The following is an 18352-nucleotide window of genomic DNA, read 5'->3' as shown; positions in this document are numbered from 1 at the left end:
TATCATCACTACAAGAAATTCTTTTCTCTTTTTTTCCTCCTCAGACGTATGAACTCAATGCATGAAGAATTAAGGCTACAAGTCATGTGGAGTAGACAGGGAGTTAACCAATCTTGGGTCATTTTTGTGCAGTGTGTGAGGTTTTCAGTAGTAATTCTGAGGGGAGACACAGGTCATCAACTTGCTGCTGAGTTGGGGGAAAGAGATGTACATTCCCTAAAAAGTAGGAAAAAGAAGGGCAATATAATTTCCCTTCTTGCCCAAAATTCCTTCCCCCTCCCTGCTTATAAATATGTCCCTGTCCTTGCCTACCATATGCTAGACCTCATGTGAGCATAGTGCTTATTGGCAGAAGAAATTAAGCCATCTTTTTTTCTATGTTACAGCCAGGGTGATCACACATTGAACTTCAGATTCAATGTTTCTGTTCTCCAAAGTACAATATAATTTGTGAGAACTTGGCGTAACTTTTGTTTCAGGGAATATGGTTGCAAGAAAAATGTTCTCACACTGCTGGAGCTCAGTTTTCATCTGTGAGTACGGGTTTGAATCCAGTGCTGATACCACTACCTCTGTTGACTTCAATTACCCCACTCATTATGTAGAAATAGTTATGTTCATCAGTTTAATCGAGTTGCTCAAGTCTGAAAGGGTAAAGGATAAAATGGGCTGAGATCTTGCTAAGGAATGGCTTCAGAGAAATTTAGTCTGTTCTCTCACTTTGGGGTATCTAAAACTAAGGCATGTAGCAAGATTGCCGAAGTGGGGTAGGGTTCAGATCCTGCGTCCTTTGTGGAGGGATTGAGTGTGGAGGCAGGCTGCCTACTTGTCTAGAATTTCCCTGGAGGACACAGTGTGAGCAGCGAATTGTCTCCCCATCTCAGAAGGAAATTCACCAGTCATGGATCGCTGGACCTGGAGCCCGCATAAGTCAGGTCATTCCGCACAGTGCATTGCCTTGCATTTCAGATTCTTAGAGACCCTGTGAGTCCTACTGTTCTCTGGGAAGGGCAGAGATGACTGGGGCACAGGGGACCACTCACCTTGAGCTCTGCTTTATCTCTGACCATAAGCAGCTCTAACTGGTTCCTGTGGTTTAGCTTTTTACAGAGACTATGAGTTCGGACCTATTTAAAGACCTGTTTAAGTCTGGCCTTTCCCTTCCCCAGCATTAATTCTTTCCTTCCTCTTGGGCCCCACTGCCTCATACTCTGGCTTCCTCTGAGACTGGAGGGTAAGCTGGAAGCATTAACCCCTAACTTGCCTCTCTCCTCTGTATGCACATAGCTAAAGCAGGGGATTTGAATGCATGTGCAAGAATGTGTGTTGTTGAGATTACAGGAGTGTGAGCTTATCTGTATGCATGCATTTTTTGTTAGTGAAACAAAATGTGGAATGTGGAATGTGAAAGTGTGTTGATATGTTTGTTGATGTGTATCTGAGAGATGTGTTAATAAACACGTGTAAGGACTGGATTTGCCTGTGAATGTGAGTATGTGTATAAACTGTGTTTGTGTAGGTATAAATAATCATTTGCTGTTGGTATACATATTTAGTGGGATAGTGTGGCTCTGTGAGTACAAAGCCACTAAATACACATGTTTTATGAAGGCATACACTGAGCTCCAAACCCAACACTGTGATTACACATCACCGTGTGTCTATACGAGTGTGTATAGGCAATATTGTGGGTTTGATGAGGGTGTTGACAATCTGTTGGTGCTTCTGTGTGTCCCAAGGTACAATGGTCTAAGCCCTTTCACTTCTTATTAGGAGAGGGAAAACGAATTCCAGATGGAGGTCTTGCCATAGTTGTTTGTGGAAAGTTGTGAAGCTGGAAAGCCCTCCTAGCTCAGCCTGAATAGCTAAGTCTGTGCAGAGCTTCCTGTCACTCCCTGTGTAGGCCTAGCTGGTATTCTCATATTTATTTTTCTCAGCATTCCTTGATATAGGATATGTCAAAGGAATATTTGACAAATAAATAACTAAAAATAGAAAGTAAGGATTTATTTGCACAGATGAAATCTGTCAGACTTCAGAAACCGTGCTTTGCAAAATCTAAAACCCAACATATAATTATAGGGAAACAAATCACACGTAATATTACCACCATTATCAGGATTACAATAACCTGTTTATGGTGAATTGCCATCATTATGTTCACAAAGGTCATGTTTTAGTTTAAACTATCAGCAGAAGAAAAAAATCTTGGATACAACTGGTTTTGTTAGGGAGTCCAGGTTTATAGGAAATATTCAAGGTTTTATTATTCTAGGGAGCAGGGGACATTGTAATTTTGGAGTTATCTCTGGTTGCAAATTAGTTTTCTTTGCTTCTTTTAGCTGTCATAGATTAAACACTTGGTGTAATGAAAGTAGAAGAAAGTGCCTTGTTGTTGATGATGTTGTTGTTGTTCTTTTCCTCTTCCTCCTCCTCCCTCCTCTTCCCCTTCTTCCTTCTTCTCTTCTTATTCTCCTCCTCCTCCTCTTCCGTCCTTCATCTCCCCCCCCCCCTTTTTCTTTTTTAATGAGAGGAGATTTTCTCCTTCAATAAAATGTCACATCTAAGGGTAGGAACTGAGTTTCCTCATCTCATGAATCTTCCCAAGATTCTCAGTGCCATGGTGCTTCCAAGCAGACATAGTACCCAAGTTCTTATAGAAGTAACTCGTGAGGTCAGCCACACTGTTTTTCAAGTTTAGTTCGGTATTGCTTGCTGAAATCAATGTGTAGTAGGCAGGTCAGTACTTTCCTGATTTACTCTTATAAAGTTCTTTTCATGGTTTGTGTGTTTCAAAAGGTGGTGTTTCTGCAGGATCCATGGAGGACTTGTGAACCAGGCTCACACCCGTGCTCTAAATCTCAGTCTTTGGTAGAATGTACAGATTTGTGGGAAGTATTGAGAGCCTAGTTAAGGTGTTTTACCATGAACTTGTAGCCACACCAATATTTAAGTTAGGTTTTGTGGGGTTATGATGGCAGAGTCAGAGAAAAACGTTTGGAAAGGAAGTTTTGATGGAAGAAGATGTTGTTGAGAATATTGACCTAAGAATCCTGGGACGCTTCAGTGTAACTATGTCAAAAGATCCCCATCCAGAGCCTCATAGCTTTTTGATCCTCACTTGTGTTTTCCTCTGTCTCCATATAGATACTTAGTCAATATCAAATGGACATGTCCTGAACCTTGCCACAGCATATCAATCAATCTCTCAATCCTTGAGCATGTTATTCTAATGACACCATTGTATCTTTCTACTTTTTTTTTTTTACTCATTTTTGTGTTTCTTTTTTTAAAATTTAATATATTTTTTAATGTTTATTTATTTTTGAGAGAGAGAGAGCGAGAGTGAGCGAGCATGAGTGGGGGAGGGGCAGAGAGAGAGAGAGAGAGAGAGAGAGAGAGAGAGAGAGAAATAGAATCCAAAGCAGGCTCCAGGCTCTGAGCTGTCAGCACAGGTCCTAACGGGGCTCAAACTCACGTACCGTGAGATCATGACCTGAGCTGAAGTTGGATGCTTAACTGACTGGGCCATCCAGGTGCCCCTCATTTCTTGTTTTTCACATCATCAATTCCTTCAAAACTTATATATATATATATATATATATATATATATATATATATATATATATAGCCAATCTTTTCAGTACTCTTTTCAAGTTCTTGTCTATGAAATATAGTCCTCATAGTTCATTATTTCAACCATACTTGTGTGAATAACCTCAACACTATCTATCCATCACAGCTACTATTATGTCATTGTCTCCTGCTACCCCTGTACCACTGAGCAACTGCTAGAAGCAATAGCACCAATGATCAGATTGGGACCATTGCAAGTTCATGGCAACTGACTTTACCTGGGCTCTCAAAGCAGCCCAAACTATTTTCACATTTCTCTCCCTTTAATTGTGCAGAGACATTGTGTTTGGAAACTGTAATAACTGACCTCCTTGACTAAGTTTATTGTTCAGACTCTGTCCACTAATTACAATGAATATCTTTTGTTACTTTGTGTATCTTCTCAAGAAGCAGAACTTCCAACCATAACGTAGAAGGTTAAACTGTCTGTTATCTGACCTCAGAAGGTGTATAATGATGATTTTTTGTCCTCATTTCTTACTCTCCTGAAGAAAGTGCTCTCACTGCCAGTTGCTCCACCATGCAGGGTTCATTACCACATTCAGGAAGGAAATCAAATATGGTTAGAGGGGAAATAATCAGGGCTATGCTCTGCTTCCTCAAAGTTCAGGGAGAACCTTGCTGATGTTAACACTGTAGTGAAGGCCCTGGAGACCGAAAAAGACAAGAAAATGTATGTGCACTGCTTGGACAATTGTTGTGGGTTGAATTGTGTCCCCCCACCCCGATTTATATGTTGAATTTCTACTCCACTGTACCTCAGAATATGACTTTGTCATCAGAGTGTAGGTGGATAAAATGAGGTCATGTTGGAGTAGGGTGGGCCCTAATCCAATGTGACTGCTGTCTTCGTACAAGGGGAAATTTGGAAACACAGATGTATAGGTAGAGAGAAATTGCCATTTGGCCATGAAGGTAGTTATCAAGATGATGTGTCTATAAGCCAAAGTTTCCGGGAAAAAAGTTTCCACACTGACAGCATGGAGCCTCCTTGGTATTCTCTCTTTCCTCTTTCTGCCCCTCCAATGCTCTCTCTCTCTCTCTCTCTCAAAACCCTCCAATGCTCTCTCTCTCTCTCTCTTTCTCAAAACAAATAGATAAAGTTTAGAAAACAAAAGAAATAACATGGCTGGTAACTCTAGGGCTTCTAGAGAGTAGTGAATCCCAAACACTTCCGTGATGGTCCATACCTAAAATATGCACATTCAGTACTGGAAATCAAAGACTGAGACTCCAGGTTTATCTGGGATGGGGATGAGGCCAAGGCTCTGCTAAGTGAGGCATCATACCTCCTTGGGCCTTTCTTCTTCTTCTGCTTTCTGACCTCTAGCCTCAAAGATAGAGTAAGATTAGTTAGTGACCTCAGGCATAACAGATGTAGCAGAGAATCAATAATAAATACATAGTCAGGTCATCAGGGTATAAGTGGGTGAGGGTGATGACTGTAGATTGTAGCAGGTGCTGGAGGAGGTTGGAGGAGGGGATTTTAGGATGAACTATGAACTTGTTATGTTCATAACCCCAGCACCAAACACAGTACTGGCACATAGTAAGTGGTGAAGAAATGCTTGTTGACTTTGAGCATGAAATACATCATACTAATAACACTGTGTTTGGCTCCGTGCAGAGTAGACAATACTGATGATGCATTATTCCCCTCTTGAAGTTACTGTAGAACTGAGCTCAGACAGCAGATCTCAGCCCTGAATAATGTTTAAAAACCAGGAGAAGCTGACCTGCTTTTGTTAAGTTCTGACTGGCTTCTCTTAGCCATTAGGTCACCTTAGAGGTGTGTGCTGAAAGAAGAGAGGCACTGGGATGACTCTGCCCATGTACAAATGGGAAATCAAGTCTCTTGCTCAAAGTACTCACTTGATAGTTTTTGGAAATGAGTACAGGTGCCTGGAGTTAGTTAAAGATTTGATGTCCTGGACCCACTAGTTCTTCAGGTTGTAATGAAGGCAATCTTCTATTTTCACTGATTCATGATACTTAAGGGTACTTCTAGTCATGATAGAGCTGCACAGTTTAAGTAAGTAGGTTTTCTACTGGAGCTGGAATTCAGTGTGCTTCATTTGATCGTTTCATACTAACTAGGTTCTCTGATTGCCATTTTCTCCTGTCTCTGTGGTAGTCCCATCCTCTCATAGAATAATATTTGGTGCAACATAATCACTTCATAGGTATTTCTTGAAGAGAAATGTAAAATGTTCCACGTATTTTATATTTGTAAATAAAAAGGAGTGAGGGACAAATTGTTATTTATCTGTCAAAGGTATCTTATCAGACAGATAACAACCTTCAAAGTTTCCATGGCAATAATGAAAGGAGGCCTTAGGACTGAAATGTCTTGTATCCCATTTTGGAGGAAGGAGGCAAAAATGGACCTGCCAATGCCATCTTGTGGTCAGGAGTGGAATTGTTGTGACGATGGTACCAGGCACATGTAAAAATTTAATCATTCGTTCATGTAAGTAGTTTTTTCTGGTGAGCTAGGTTTGGGACAGAATAGTGAACAAGTATGCTATACTTATGGAAGTTATATTCAAGTCATACTAACTGATGGTGAATAAGTATTTGAATATTTACATATTCTGTTAAGATAAGGAGGAAATAAAATATTTATGTTGAAAGAAAATTACGGTGGGGAGCAAGAATTAGTTGACATATATGAGTTAAGCACATTTCACTGATAAGGTTGTATTGGTTGATATCTAAAGGATGTTGAGAGGAAGATAGAATATTCTAGAAAATAACAACTGGGGGACGTGGAACGATTTACAGCAAAACCCTAACACAGATAAGAAGAGAATATGTTTGGAAGAAGAATAGAAGGGCTGAAGTAAAGGAAAATGGTGACAACTGGTATGTTGAAAAAATAGAATATACTGCTCAGAAATAATAGTAAATAACTACTTCATACATACAACAGTATGGCTGAATCTGAAAACCTCTATACTGAGTGAAAGACACCAGAATTAAAAGAATATATTATTTGTTCTTAGATTTATGAAAGTTTTAGTGAGAGAAAATAAATATATATTGAGAGAAATCAGATCAGGCTTTGCCTGGTTTGGGTACAGAGGTGGCGACTGGCTCCAGAGAGGCAAGAGAAACTTTTCCAAAGTGTTGAAAATGTTCTATGTCTTAAGTGGGGTGGGAGCTACAGAGGCATTTATATGTGTTAGAACTCTTAAAACTGTGCATTAAAATACTTACATTTTATTGTCACAAGTTATACAGAAATAAAGTTGATTTTAAAAAGAGGGAGAGGGGCTCACAATCACTAACTGATTTGCTGATAACAGTATAACAGTCCCTTGATAACTCTAAAATTTGGGGATCATGAAAATGCTCCTTCAGAATACCTATTCATTTTTGGGGACACTTTTAGTCTCCAATAGTGTTTCTTCTGGGAGAAGCAAACATGTTCCTGATTCTTCTTAAAGTACCTTCAACTGATGTTGGTTTTAGTAACATAAAAGCCTCAGTGCCTAGAACCTTTTCAGTATTGGCTTTAACAGGAGAATGGTGCAGTATGATAAAAAGACCAATTCAATAATTGTGGTGGGTGATTGTACCTTGTTTGTGGTGATGGTATTATGTCTGTAGCATATGTCCAAACCATCAAAATATATGCATTAAATAAGTACAACTTTTTGTAGAAGTATACCTCATAAAGAAAAAATGAAAGTAAAAAATACAGTTTCTAATAATAGCTTGAAATTTTAATATAAAAGGAAATTAAATATTAACAAATACTAAAACTTCTAGTGATTTTCTCACTACCTTTAACCATACAGTATAGTTATCTTCAGAAGGAAAATTCTCCTTCATTCTTTTCCCACACTCTGTCATTCTGAAATCCATTGAATCAGGGATTTAGGAAATTTTGGAAGGAGAATCCAATGCTCAGCATACCTTATCCTCATTCTTACCAGTCTCAAAAGGTTGTGATTCTGGTTTAATTTCACATCTGGAGTTTCAAGATTTTCTGGAAGTTATTCTAGAGTCCTTCATCTTCTCAGATTGCCCACTGCCTTCCCCTAGGCTTTGGCACTGAAATAACCTGTTTGTACACTTTTGTTGTTTCAATTACATTTGCTCACACTAAAATTAAGCTTCCTCAATCAAGGATAATTTTAAAGAATACATAAAAATGAAGAAATAAAATTAAGAAACCACAAATATCACTCCTCTGAGTTGCTATTATTAGATTTTGGATGTATTTCCAGAATATTTTTCTATGCCTTCTATTTCTTTTTGAATTGGCCATAGCCTTATGGGCAAATGTTTTTTTCTTTTTTCTTTAATGTTCTATCTTGGTCATTTTACATACCTTTCCATACTCTTTGCAAATACATTAGTTAAATGTTACATGATATTCAATAGTTTATTCTTCATCTGGGTCTTACAGGTTATTATTAGAATGTTTTCCAGTTTTTGTTTTTATAAATAATGAATCTGTATGTGCCTTTGAATTTTTTTTTCAAATTCTATTTTTATAAAGAGATCCCAAGATGGGGAGTACATGTGTTTTCGAATTGTTCTGGTAGAAATTTCAAGTCTCCTTTTTAACAAGGTTTACCAACTTGTACTTCTAGTGATAGTGTAAAAATAATTTTCACCTTGGTGGTCTGTGGAAATGGCATTCTTTTATTTATTTATTTATTTTTTCAATATATGAAATTTATTGTCAAATTGGTTTCCATACAACACCCAGTGCTCATCCCAAAAGGTGCCCTCATCAATACCCATCACCCACCCTCCCCTCCCTCCCACCCCCCATCAACCCTCAGTTTGTTCCCAGTTTTTAAGAGTCTCTTATGCTCTGGCTCTCTCCCACTCTAACCTCTTTTTTTTTTTTTTTTCCTTCCCCTCCCCCATGGGTTTCTGTTAAGTTTCTCAGGATCCACATAAGAGTGAAAGCATATGGTATCTGTCTTTCTCTGTATGGCTTATTTCACTTAGCATCACACTCTCCAGTTCCATCCACATTGCTACAAAGGGCCATATTTTGTTCTTTCTCATTGCCCTGTAGTACTCCATTGTGTATATAAACCACAATTTCTTTATCCATTCATCAGTTGATGGACAGGAAATGGCATTCTTTTAAAATCTTCACTAATTTGGTAGGTTGACATATTTTTCACTGTTTTCTTTTGATGATGAACATTGGTCAACTCAGCATTTGTGGTTAATCACATCTCTCAGAGAGCTCTTGTTGTGGGCATCCTGAAAATTGGTCCTACTCTGGAGGGTTACTAAACTCTGGGCCTTTTGTTCACAGAGATGACTTTGTGCTGATATGTGCTGGCATGACAAATTATCTGCATTTGTGTTCCTAGATCAGTGAGGTGATTGGGTTGGTTGTTATACTATGACTTTTGGCTCAGGGATCTTTTCCACAACAACCTTGAATAACCCTGTTCCTGATCTGCTTGGTTCTAACTCCATAGATGATGGGGTTGAGCATGGGAGGAACCAGGAGATAGAGATTGGCAAACATGATATGTACTGCTCGGGGTACATGATGTCCAAAGCGGTGGGTGAGGAACGTAAAGAGCGCTGGGATATAAAAAGCCAAGATGACACAGATATGGGATGCACATGTGCCAAAAGCCTTGAGCCGGGCTTCACCAGAAGGCAACCCCAGAACAGTTCTCAAAATCATCACATAGGATACACTGATGACAATCATATCAAAGCCAACCACAGAGAAAGCCCCAAAGAGCCCATATGCACGATTTACTCTAGTATCTGCACACAGCAGCTTTAGCACAGCCATGTGCTCACAGTATGACTGAGGAATGATCTGGTTGGGGCAGAAGGGCATCCTGGAGACCATAATGCAGAAGGGGCTCACCAACAGCAATGCTCTCATCATCACAGCTGCTCCCAATTTACCCACGACAGCTGGGGTCAGGACACTTGAGTGACGGAGTGGGAAGCAGATGGCCACATAACGGTCCAAGGCCATAGCCATGAGTACCCCAGACTCCACAGAGGAAAAGGCATGGATGAAGAACATCTGGATGAGGCAGGCATGGTATTCAGTTTCATGAGCATGAAACCAGAGTATAGCCAGCATTTTAGGTTGGGTGGAAGATGAGAGGACCAGGTCAGTGATAGCCAGCATGGCTAGAAAGAGGTACATGGGCTCATGCAGAGTGTGGTCAATTCGGACTATATGGAGGACAGTGGTATTGCCAATTATAGCCACAACATACATGGCACAGAGAGGAAAGGCAATCCAAAATTGGGAATTCTCGAGTCCTGGGATCCCAAGTAGGATGAAGTATGCAGGATGTGAAGAGCTGTTCTCTAAAGCCAGCATCACAGGATGGTTAATTTGGCTTCCTTGGGAAGGTAATCTATGCTCTACTAGTGATAACAATGAAATAAGTTATTAGTATTATTTATAATATTTTAGAAGAAGCCATTGAATAATAGGTTGATTGACTTTAAAAGTAAATTGGAATAATTTCAAATGTTTTAATAAATTAAATTTTGGAACATAAAGTGATGTCATTCTTTAGCCTTCATTCATATTTATGTCACTCAAAGTAGTGTCAGAACATACTAGCTGCAAGTGTAGTTTCTGTATAAGAATCAATATTATCCATGAAAGTAGAATCTGTTAAGAGAAAACTATCTTAACAAATAATGTCACTAATAGTAATTCTCATCCTTCTATTCTTTAGGACAAAATGATTTGTTTAACCTTTCCAACAGGTTCTTTTCAGCCATTTATTTAAGCCACTTGGGAACTTTTCAGGACAGGAAACCAGTGTGCAAAGCACTTTGTCTTAATGGCATTGTACGTAGTGATGATGAGTTATTTTTTATTCTAGGAGTTACCGGGAGAATTTGGGCTGGAGGATAACTGAGTGACAGATTGTACACCTGCAGTTAAACCTGTTATGTATAGTGAATGTCTCCTCCTAGATTAGGGGCCAGCAACTGTTTTCTGTGAAAGGTCAGATCACGCATATTTTAGTCTTTGTGGGCCATACAGTCTTGTTGGTATTAGTCAGCTTGGGCATGGTAGCATGAAAGCAGCACAGTCAATATGGAAATGTGTGAGTGTGGCTACATTCCAATACAATTTTATTTTCAAAAACAGGCTGCAAGCTGGATTTGGTCTGCAGGTGATAGTTTACTGACTCCTGTCCTGCATGATGAATTTTCATGAGGTCGGCCCTAACGAGTACACCAACCTGAGCACTTCTCTACTTGGCACAGAACAGGGTTTTAATAAATGTTTGCTGAAGCAAACAACAAATAAATGTCATTGTTCAGGGGCAATGGACTTTTTACTTGGTTAGCCATATCTTAAAAATGTCCTAATAGAACCTTCTAAACACTACTTTGATGCCAGGTCACAAGACAGCTATATGTATTTTTCATGCTGGAGTCTGAGCTGCTGTCTGTTGACAGACATGAATGTCATCCTGTGCCAATACTTGCATTACAATGGTTGACCCTGTCTGATCCCTCTGCTGACTGTTACCTATGTGGAGTCAATGACCAATTTAATATCAATTGACCAGAGCCTTTGTTTGAATGTCCTCCCTAACGGAAACACCCAGATAAGAAGAGTATCTTTTCAAATCTCCCTTAACCAGCCTCTGGAGACTAACACAATTTCATTCAACCTGATGTAATGGTTCCTAAAAAGGTTTTGTTCAAGATCCCAAATAAACTTAATCTCTTTCTGACTTTCCCTATATTTATAGCATTATAAGAGAAATGTGGGTCAGAACTTATAAATTTTGCTTTAATTTGGAAACTTTACTATCCTACCTAGATAATAGCTAGGGCTTTGCTCAGAACAAATACTCCTCTCCAGGGCATAGTGAAAATTCAGAAACACACACGTTATCTGGTGTTTAACATTCTTTTTCATGCACTTTTGCCTGGCTTTCAGTTTTATCTTCTGTTTGAACCAGAATCTTCTTTTCTCCTTCCCTTCTGCCCTCTGTAAGTCACCCTCCATTTGTGAAGACATACTCACTGGGTCTCATGGGCACCTGGGAGAGCATAATGAGACCATTTTTGTTCCTGCACTGAACACTGATACAGGTGCTGGGTAAACCTACAATGTCTCAAAGTGCATAATAATCTAATTACTCATAGAAAATGTTGCTATTTTTGTAAATATAACACTGTTTGCTTTTACATGTTATTGTTTTTAATACACACTTACACACTTCTGCCCATCAGCCTTCATGGGGAACTTACCTGTTCTACATACTCTTTTTGGAGTGGTGACTCTTCTTAGGTGGTGACCAGGAACCCAAGTCTGAGGTAGGAGATGGGGCTCTTGACTGGTGCCTCTCTTTCTTCTCTACATTTACATTCCCATGGAATCTGATGTCCTCACTATCAGCATTTCCTTTGTCTTTTTCCCTTCTCAGACTTGCAAGGAGTTAAGTCTGCAACTAATGTGGAGTGGACAAGGAGTTAACCAATTAACCATTAGCTAAGACTAACCAATCTTAGGTCATTTTTTTGTGTGTGTGCAGTGTGTGAGGTTTTCAACAGTAATTCTGAGGGGAGACACAGGTCATCAACTTGCTGCTGAGTTGGGGGAAAGAGATGTACATTCCCTAAAAAGTAGGAAAAAGAAGGGCAATATAATTTCCCTTCTTGCCCAAAATTCCTTCCCCCTCCCTGCTTATAAATATGTCCCTGTCCTTGCCTACCATATGCTAGACCTCATGTGAGCATAGTGCTTATTGGCAGAAGAAATTAAGCCATCTTTTTTTCTATGTTACAGCCAGGGTGATCACACATTGAACTTCAGATTCAATGTTTCTGTTCTCCAAAGTACAATATAATTTGTGAGAACTTGGCGTAACTTTTGTTTCAGGGAATATGGTTGCAAGAAAAATGTTCTCACACTGCTGGAGCTCAGTTTTCATCTGTGAGTACGGGTTTGAATCCAGTGCTGATACCACTACCTCTGTTGACTTCAATTACCCCACTCATTATGTAGAAATAGTTATGTTCATCAGTTTAATCGAGTTGCTCAAGTCTGAAAGGGTAAAGGATAAAATGGGCTGAGATCTTGCTAAGGAATGGCTTCAGAGAAATTTAGTCTGTTCTCTCACTTTGGGGTATCTAAAACTAAGGCATGTAGCAAGATTGCCGAAGTGGGGTAGGGTTCAGATCCTGCGTCCTTTGTGGAGGGATTGAGTGTGGAGGCAGGCTGCCTACTTGTCTAGAATTTCCCTGGAGGACACAGTGTGAGCAGCGAATTGTCTCCCCATCTCAGAAGGAAATTCACCAGTCATGGATCGCTGGACCTGGAGCCCGCATAAGTCAGGTCATTCCGCACAGTGCATTGCCTTGCATTTCAGATTCTTAGAGACCCTGTGAGTCCTACTGTTCTCTGGGAAGGGCAGAGATGACTGGGGCACAGGGGACCACTCACCTTGAGCTCTGCTTTATCTCTGACCATAAGCAGCTCTAACTGGTTCCTGTGGTTTAGCTTTTTACAGAGACTATGAGTTCGGACCTATTTAAAGACCTGTTTAAGTCTGGCCTTTCCCTTCCCCAGCATTAATTCTTTCCTTCCTCTTGGGCCCCACTGCCTCATACTCTGGCTTCCTCTGAGACTGGAGGGTAAGCTGGAAGCATTAACCCCTAACTTGCCTCTCTCCTCTGTATGCACATAGCTAAAGCAGGGGATTTGAATGCATGTGCAAGAATGTGTGTTGTTGAGATTACAGGAGTGTGAGCTTATCTGTATGCATGCATTTTTTGTTAGTGAAACAAAATGTGGAATGTGGAATGTGAAAGTGTGTTGATATGTTTGTTGATGTGTATCTGAGAGATGTGTTAATAAACACGTGTAAGGACTGGATTTGCCTGTGAATGTGAGTATGTGTATAAACTGTGTTTGTGTAGGTATAAATAATCATTTGCTGTTGGTATACATATTTAGTGGGATAGTGTGGCTCTGTGAGTACAAAGCCACTAAATACACATGTTTTATGAAGGCATACACTGAGCTCCAAACCCAACACTGTGATTACACATCACCGTGTGTCTATACGAGTGTGTATAGGCAATATTGTGGGTTTGATGAGGGTGTTGACAATCTGTTGGTGCTTCTGTGTGTCCCAAGGTACAATGGTCTAAGCCCTTTCACTTCTTATTAGGAGAGGGAAAACGAATTCCAGATGGAGGTCTTGCCATAGTTGTTTGTGGAAAGTTGTGAAGCTGGAAAGCCCTCCTAGCTCAGCCTGAATAGCTAAGTCTGTGCAGAGCTTCCTGTCACTCCCTGTGTAGGCCCTTGCTGGTATTCTCTTATTTCTTTTCTCTTAAAAAAACGTTGTTTTAATGTTTGTTTATTTTTGAAGGAGAGAGGGAGAGAGCATGAGTGGGGGAGGGGCAGAGAGCGAGGGAGACACAGAATCTGAAGCAGGCTCTAGGGATCTGAGTTGTCAGCACAGAGGCCGATGTGGGACTTGAACCCACAAACTGTGAGATCATGACCTGAGCTGAAGTCAGACACTTAACCGACTGAACCACCCAGGCGCCCCTCTTATATATTTTTTTCTCAACATTCCCTAATGTGAAGGATATGTCATAAATGAAGATTTGACAAAAATGTGTTTAAAAACAGAGAGTAATAATTTTTTTGCAGAGTTCACAGTTGTCAGACTCAGAAGATACACTCTGCCATTTAAACCCAACATACATTTATAGGGAAATAAATCACACAAAATGTTACCAACATTATCAGGGTTATAGTAATCTGTTTATGGTGAATTGCCATCATCATGTTCACAAAGGTCATGGTTTGTTTTAAGATATCAGCATAACAAAAATCTAGGGTACAACTGTTTTTGTTAGGGAGTCCCAGTACAGGAAATATTCAAGGTTTTATTATTCTTGGGATCAGGCTCACATTGTAATTTTGGAGTTATCTCTGGTTGTAACTGTTTTTCTGTGTCTGCTTCTGTTAGCAGTTGTGGATTAAACACTTGGTGTAATGAAAGTAGAAGAAAGTGCCACATGCTTCTCTTTCTCCTTCTTTCTTAACTAGAGGAATTTTCTCCTAAATAACATGAAACATCTCGGGATAGGACCTGAGTTTCCTCATCTCATGAATCTTCCCATGATCCCCAATGCTATGGTGGCTCCAAGCAGACATGATATCCAAGCTCTTATTGAAGTAACTTGTTAGGCCATCCACAGTGTTTTTCAACTCTAGCTGGGCATGACTTGCTGAAATGAGTGTGTAGCAGGCAGGTCAGTACTTTCCTGATTTGGTCTCGTAAAGTTCTCCTCATGGTTTGTGTGTTTCAAAAGCGGTGTCTCTGCAGGATGCACAGAGGGCTCGTGCACTTGGCTCGCAGACCTGCTCTAAACCTCAGTCTCCAGTAGACAGTGAAAATATTTGTGGGCAATATTGAGAGTCTAGTTAAGGTTGGTTACCATGAACTTGTAGCCACACCAATCTGTGAGTTAGGTTTTGTGGGGTTGTGAGGGCAGAGACAGAGAAAAATGTTTGGAAAGGAAGTTTTGATGGATGAAAAAGCTGTTGAGGATATTGCCTGAGAATCCTGGGATACTTGCATGTAATTATGTTGAAAGCTTGTCCCCATCCATAGCCCCATAGCTCTTCTATCCTCACTTGTGTTGTCCTCTATCTCCACAGTAGATAGTCAATCATGAATGGACATGGCCTGAACCTTGCCAAAGCTCAGAGATACTCAATCTCTGAATCCTTGAACATACCCTATGTATATTTTCCCAATCTTTTCAGTCCTCTTTTCTTTTCAAGTTCTTTTCTATGAAATATAGTCCTCATAGTTCATCATTTCAACCATACTTGTGTGAATAACCTCAACACTATCTATCCATAACAGCTACTATTATGTCATTGTCTCCTGCTACCCCTGTACCACTGAGGAACTGCTAGAAGCAATAGCACCAATGATCAGATTGGGACCATTGCAAGTTCATGGCAACTGACTTTACCTGGGCTCTCAAAGCAGCCCAAACTATTTTCACATTTCTCTCCCTTTAATTGTGCAGAGACATTGTGTTTGGAAACTGTAATAACTGACCTCCTTGACTAAGTTTATTGTTCAGACTCTGTCCACTAATTACAATGAATATCTTTTGTTACTTTGTGCACCTTCTCAAGAGGCAGAACTTCCAACCATAATGTAGAAGATTAAACTGTCTGTTATCTGACCTCAGAAGGTGTATAATGATGATTTTTTGTCCTCATTTCTTACTCTCCTGAAGAAAGTGCTCTCACTGCCAGTTGCTCCACCATGCAGGGTTCATTACCACATTCAGGAAGGAAATCAAATATGGTTAGAGGGGAAATAATCAGGGCTATGCTCTGCTTCCTCAAAGTTCAGGGAGAACCTTGCTGATGTTAACACTGTAGTGAAGGCCCTGGAGACCGAAAAAGACAAGAAAATGTATGTGCACTGCTTGGACAATTGTTGTGGGTTGAATTGTGTCCCCCCACCCCGATTTATATGTTGAATTTCTAACCCCCAGTACCTCAGAATATATCTTATTTTGAAATAGAGTCATTAAAGACATAGTTAGCTAAGATGAACTTACACTGGAGTAGGGTGGATCTTGGTCCAATATGACTGATGTCCTTATAAAAATTGAAATTTGGACCCAGAGACATATAAATAGATAGAGAATACCATGTGGACATGAAGGCAGAAATCAAGATGATGTGTTATAAGCCAGTTTTATAGCAAACCACCAGAAGCCAGGAGAGAAGCATTGAACAGATTCAGTTTCATAGCCAACAGAAGAAACCAACATGTCTGATACCTTAATCCTAGACTTCCAAGCTCCAGAACTATAATGCAATACATTTCTGTCAGTTAAGCTATTCAGTTTGTGGCACTTTATTATGGCAGCCTAAAAAACTAATACAGCAATAAATACATTTTATCCTTAATTTTAAATCTTCATCTATAAATAATTATACTCCACATGAGCCAGTGGATTTTTTTTTTTTTTTAACTAGGCTTCACGCCCAGCATAGAGTCCAATGTGGGGCTGAACTTGTGATCCTTAGATCAAGACCTGAGCTGAGATTAAGAGTTGGGCAGTTAACTAACTGAGCCATTCAAGATCACCAGCCAGTGGATTTTAAACATAGTTTTTATTAGTTTATCTAATTAATTGCTAAATGTAATTTAATTCAATTATTTATCGAATTAAATTGTTTTCTATTTAAGCAGTGATCCTACTGTGTCCCACATAACTTAGGGGTGGCCTTGTATGCATGTAAGGATAGATCAATACATTATTGAAAAAAATGATAAAGAAACCAGAAATAGCTTCAAGCAGAATTAATTTTCAGCAGAGAAAGTAATGCAATTCAGGGACAGAAAAATGTCTTTATGGCACTAAACTAATTGTCTGTTTAAAAGAAAAATGAACTTTAACTCCTACCTCAAAAAAATCTTTATTGAATTACAATATAAACCTAGATTTGAAAGCTAGAACTATAAATATTCTAAAAGAAAAAATAGAATAATATTGTCATGAACTTTAGGAAAGCAAAGATTTCTTAGCCTGCAAAAAGCACTAGCTATGAAAGAAAAAAAAACAGTTGAACTTCATCAAAATTTTAAAAAATCAATTTCAAAAGGTGGCATTATAAATATGAAAAGGCAAACATGGGGTGCCTGGGGGGATTGGTCAGTTGAGCATCTGACTTCGGGGTCATGATCTCACAGTTTGTAAGTTCAAGCCCCGTGTGGGGCTCTGTTCTGACAGCTCAGAGCCTAGAACCTGTTTCAGATTCTGTGTCTCCCTCACGCTCTCTCTGTTTCTGTCTTTCTCTCAAAAATAAATAGACATTAAAGAAAAAAGAAAAGGCAAGTCACAGATGGAGAAAATATTCACAATGCCTATAACTGAAAAATAAAGTTCCATAATCAATTAATGAAAAAACAAGCAGCTTATTAAAATTTTAAGCAAATGATTTATTAAACTGATAAGAACAGATACTACACTTGATCTTAGCCAAAAGGCCGAGAAGCGATTTAAGCAAATGATTTAAATAGGCACTTCACAAAAGACAGTAGATGAATACACACGTGGAAAGTGCTCAGCATTATTATTCATAGGAAATAAAATACCAAATCACAATGAGATACCAATATAAACTTATTAGCATAACAAAAATTAAATACATTGACAACACTAAGTATTGGCAAAAATATGGGTCAATTGACACACTCAGGTTCTAAGTATAGCCACATCAAGAAACTTTTTAGCAATTTCTAGTAAAGGTGAGCATCTCTTTTAAAAAAATTTTTTTAATGTTTATTTTTGAGAAACAGAGAGAGACAGAGCATGAGTGGGAAAGGGACAGAGAGAGACACACAGAATCCAAAGCACACAGAATCTGAGCTGTCAGCACAGAGCCTGATGCGGGGCTTGAACGCATGAACTGTGAGATCATGGCCTGAGCTGAAATTAAATGCTCAACCGTCTGAGTCACCCAGGTGCCCCCAAGGTAAGTATCTTTTTGACCAAGCAATTCCGCTTATAGTTCATACCCCAAATAAGTGTTTTATATAAGTACCAAAAGTGTCAAAGAATGTTTATAGTAGCTGTATGTATAAACAGCTAAGATGTGAAAACAACTCAAATCTGTCAATTGGAGATTAAACAAATTTGCTACATTTATCCAATTGAATACTAC

The 18352-nt window shown here is 39.3% G+C and overlaps 1 protein-coding gene and 1 pseudogene across 1 annotated transcript; both read right to left on the bottom strand.

The window, feature by feature from the left end:
• Positions 1 to 9028: 9028 nt before the first annotated feature.
• On the bottom strand, positions 9029 to 9973 carry LOC112865723 (olfactory receptor 52R1-like). Its single transcript, XM_086679441.1, has one exon. The coding sequence runs from the start codon at positions 9971 to 9973 to the stop codon at positions 9029 to 9031; it is 945 nt and encodes a 314-aa protein (XP_086535567.1).
• Positions 9974 to 17566: 7593 nt separating this feature from the next.
• LOC112866250 (U2 spliceosomal RNA) lies at positions 17567 to 17687 on the bottom strand (annotated as a pseudogene).
• Between the last annotated feature and the right edge of the window lie 665 nt (positions 17688 to 18352).

The sequence above is a fragment of the Puma concolor genome, chromosome D1 (genome assembly GCF_028749965.1).
Source record: "Puma concolor isolate L17-30 chromosome D1, mPumCon1.1.hap2, whole genome shotgun sequence".
NCBI lineage: Eukaryota > Metazoa > Chordata > Mammalia > Carnivora > Felidae > Puma > Puma concolor.
Note: the sequence above shows the minus strand (reverse complement) of the source record. Positions and strands in the feature narration are given on the sequence as shown.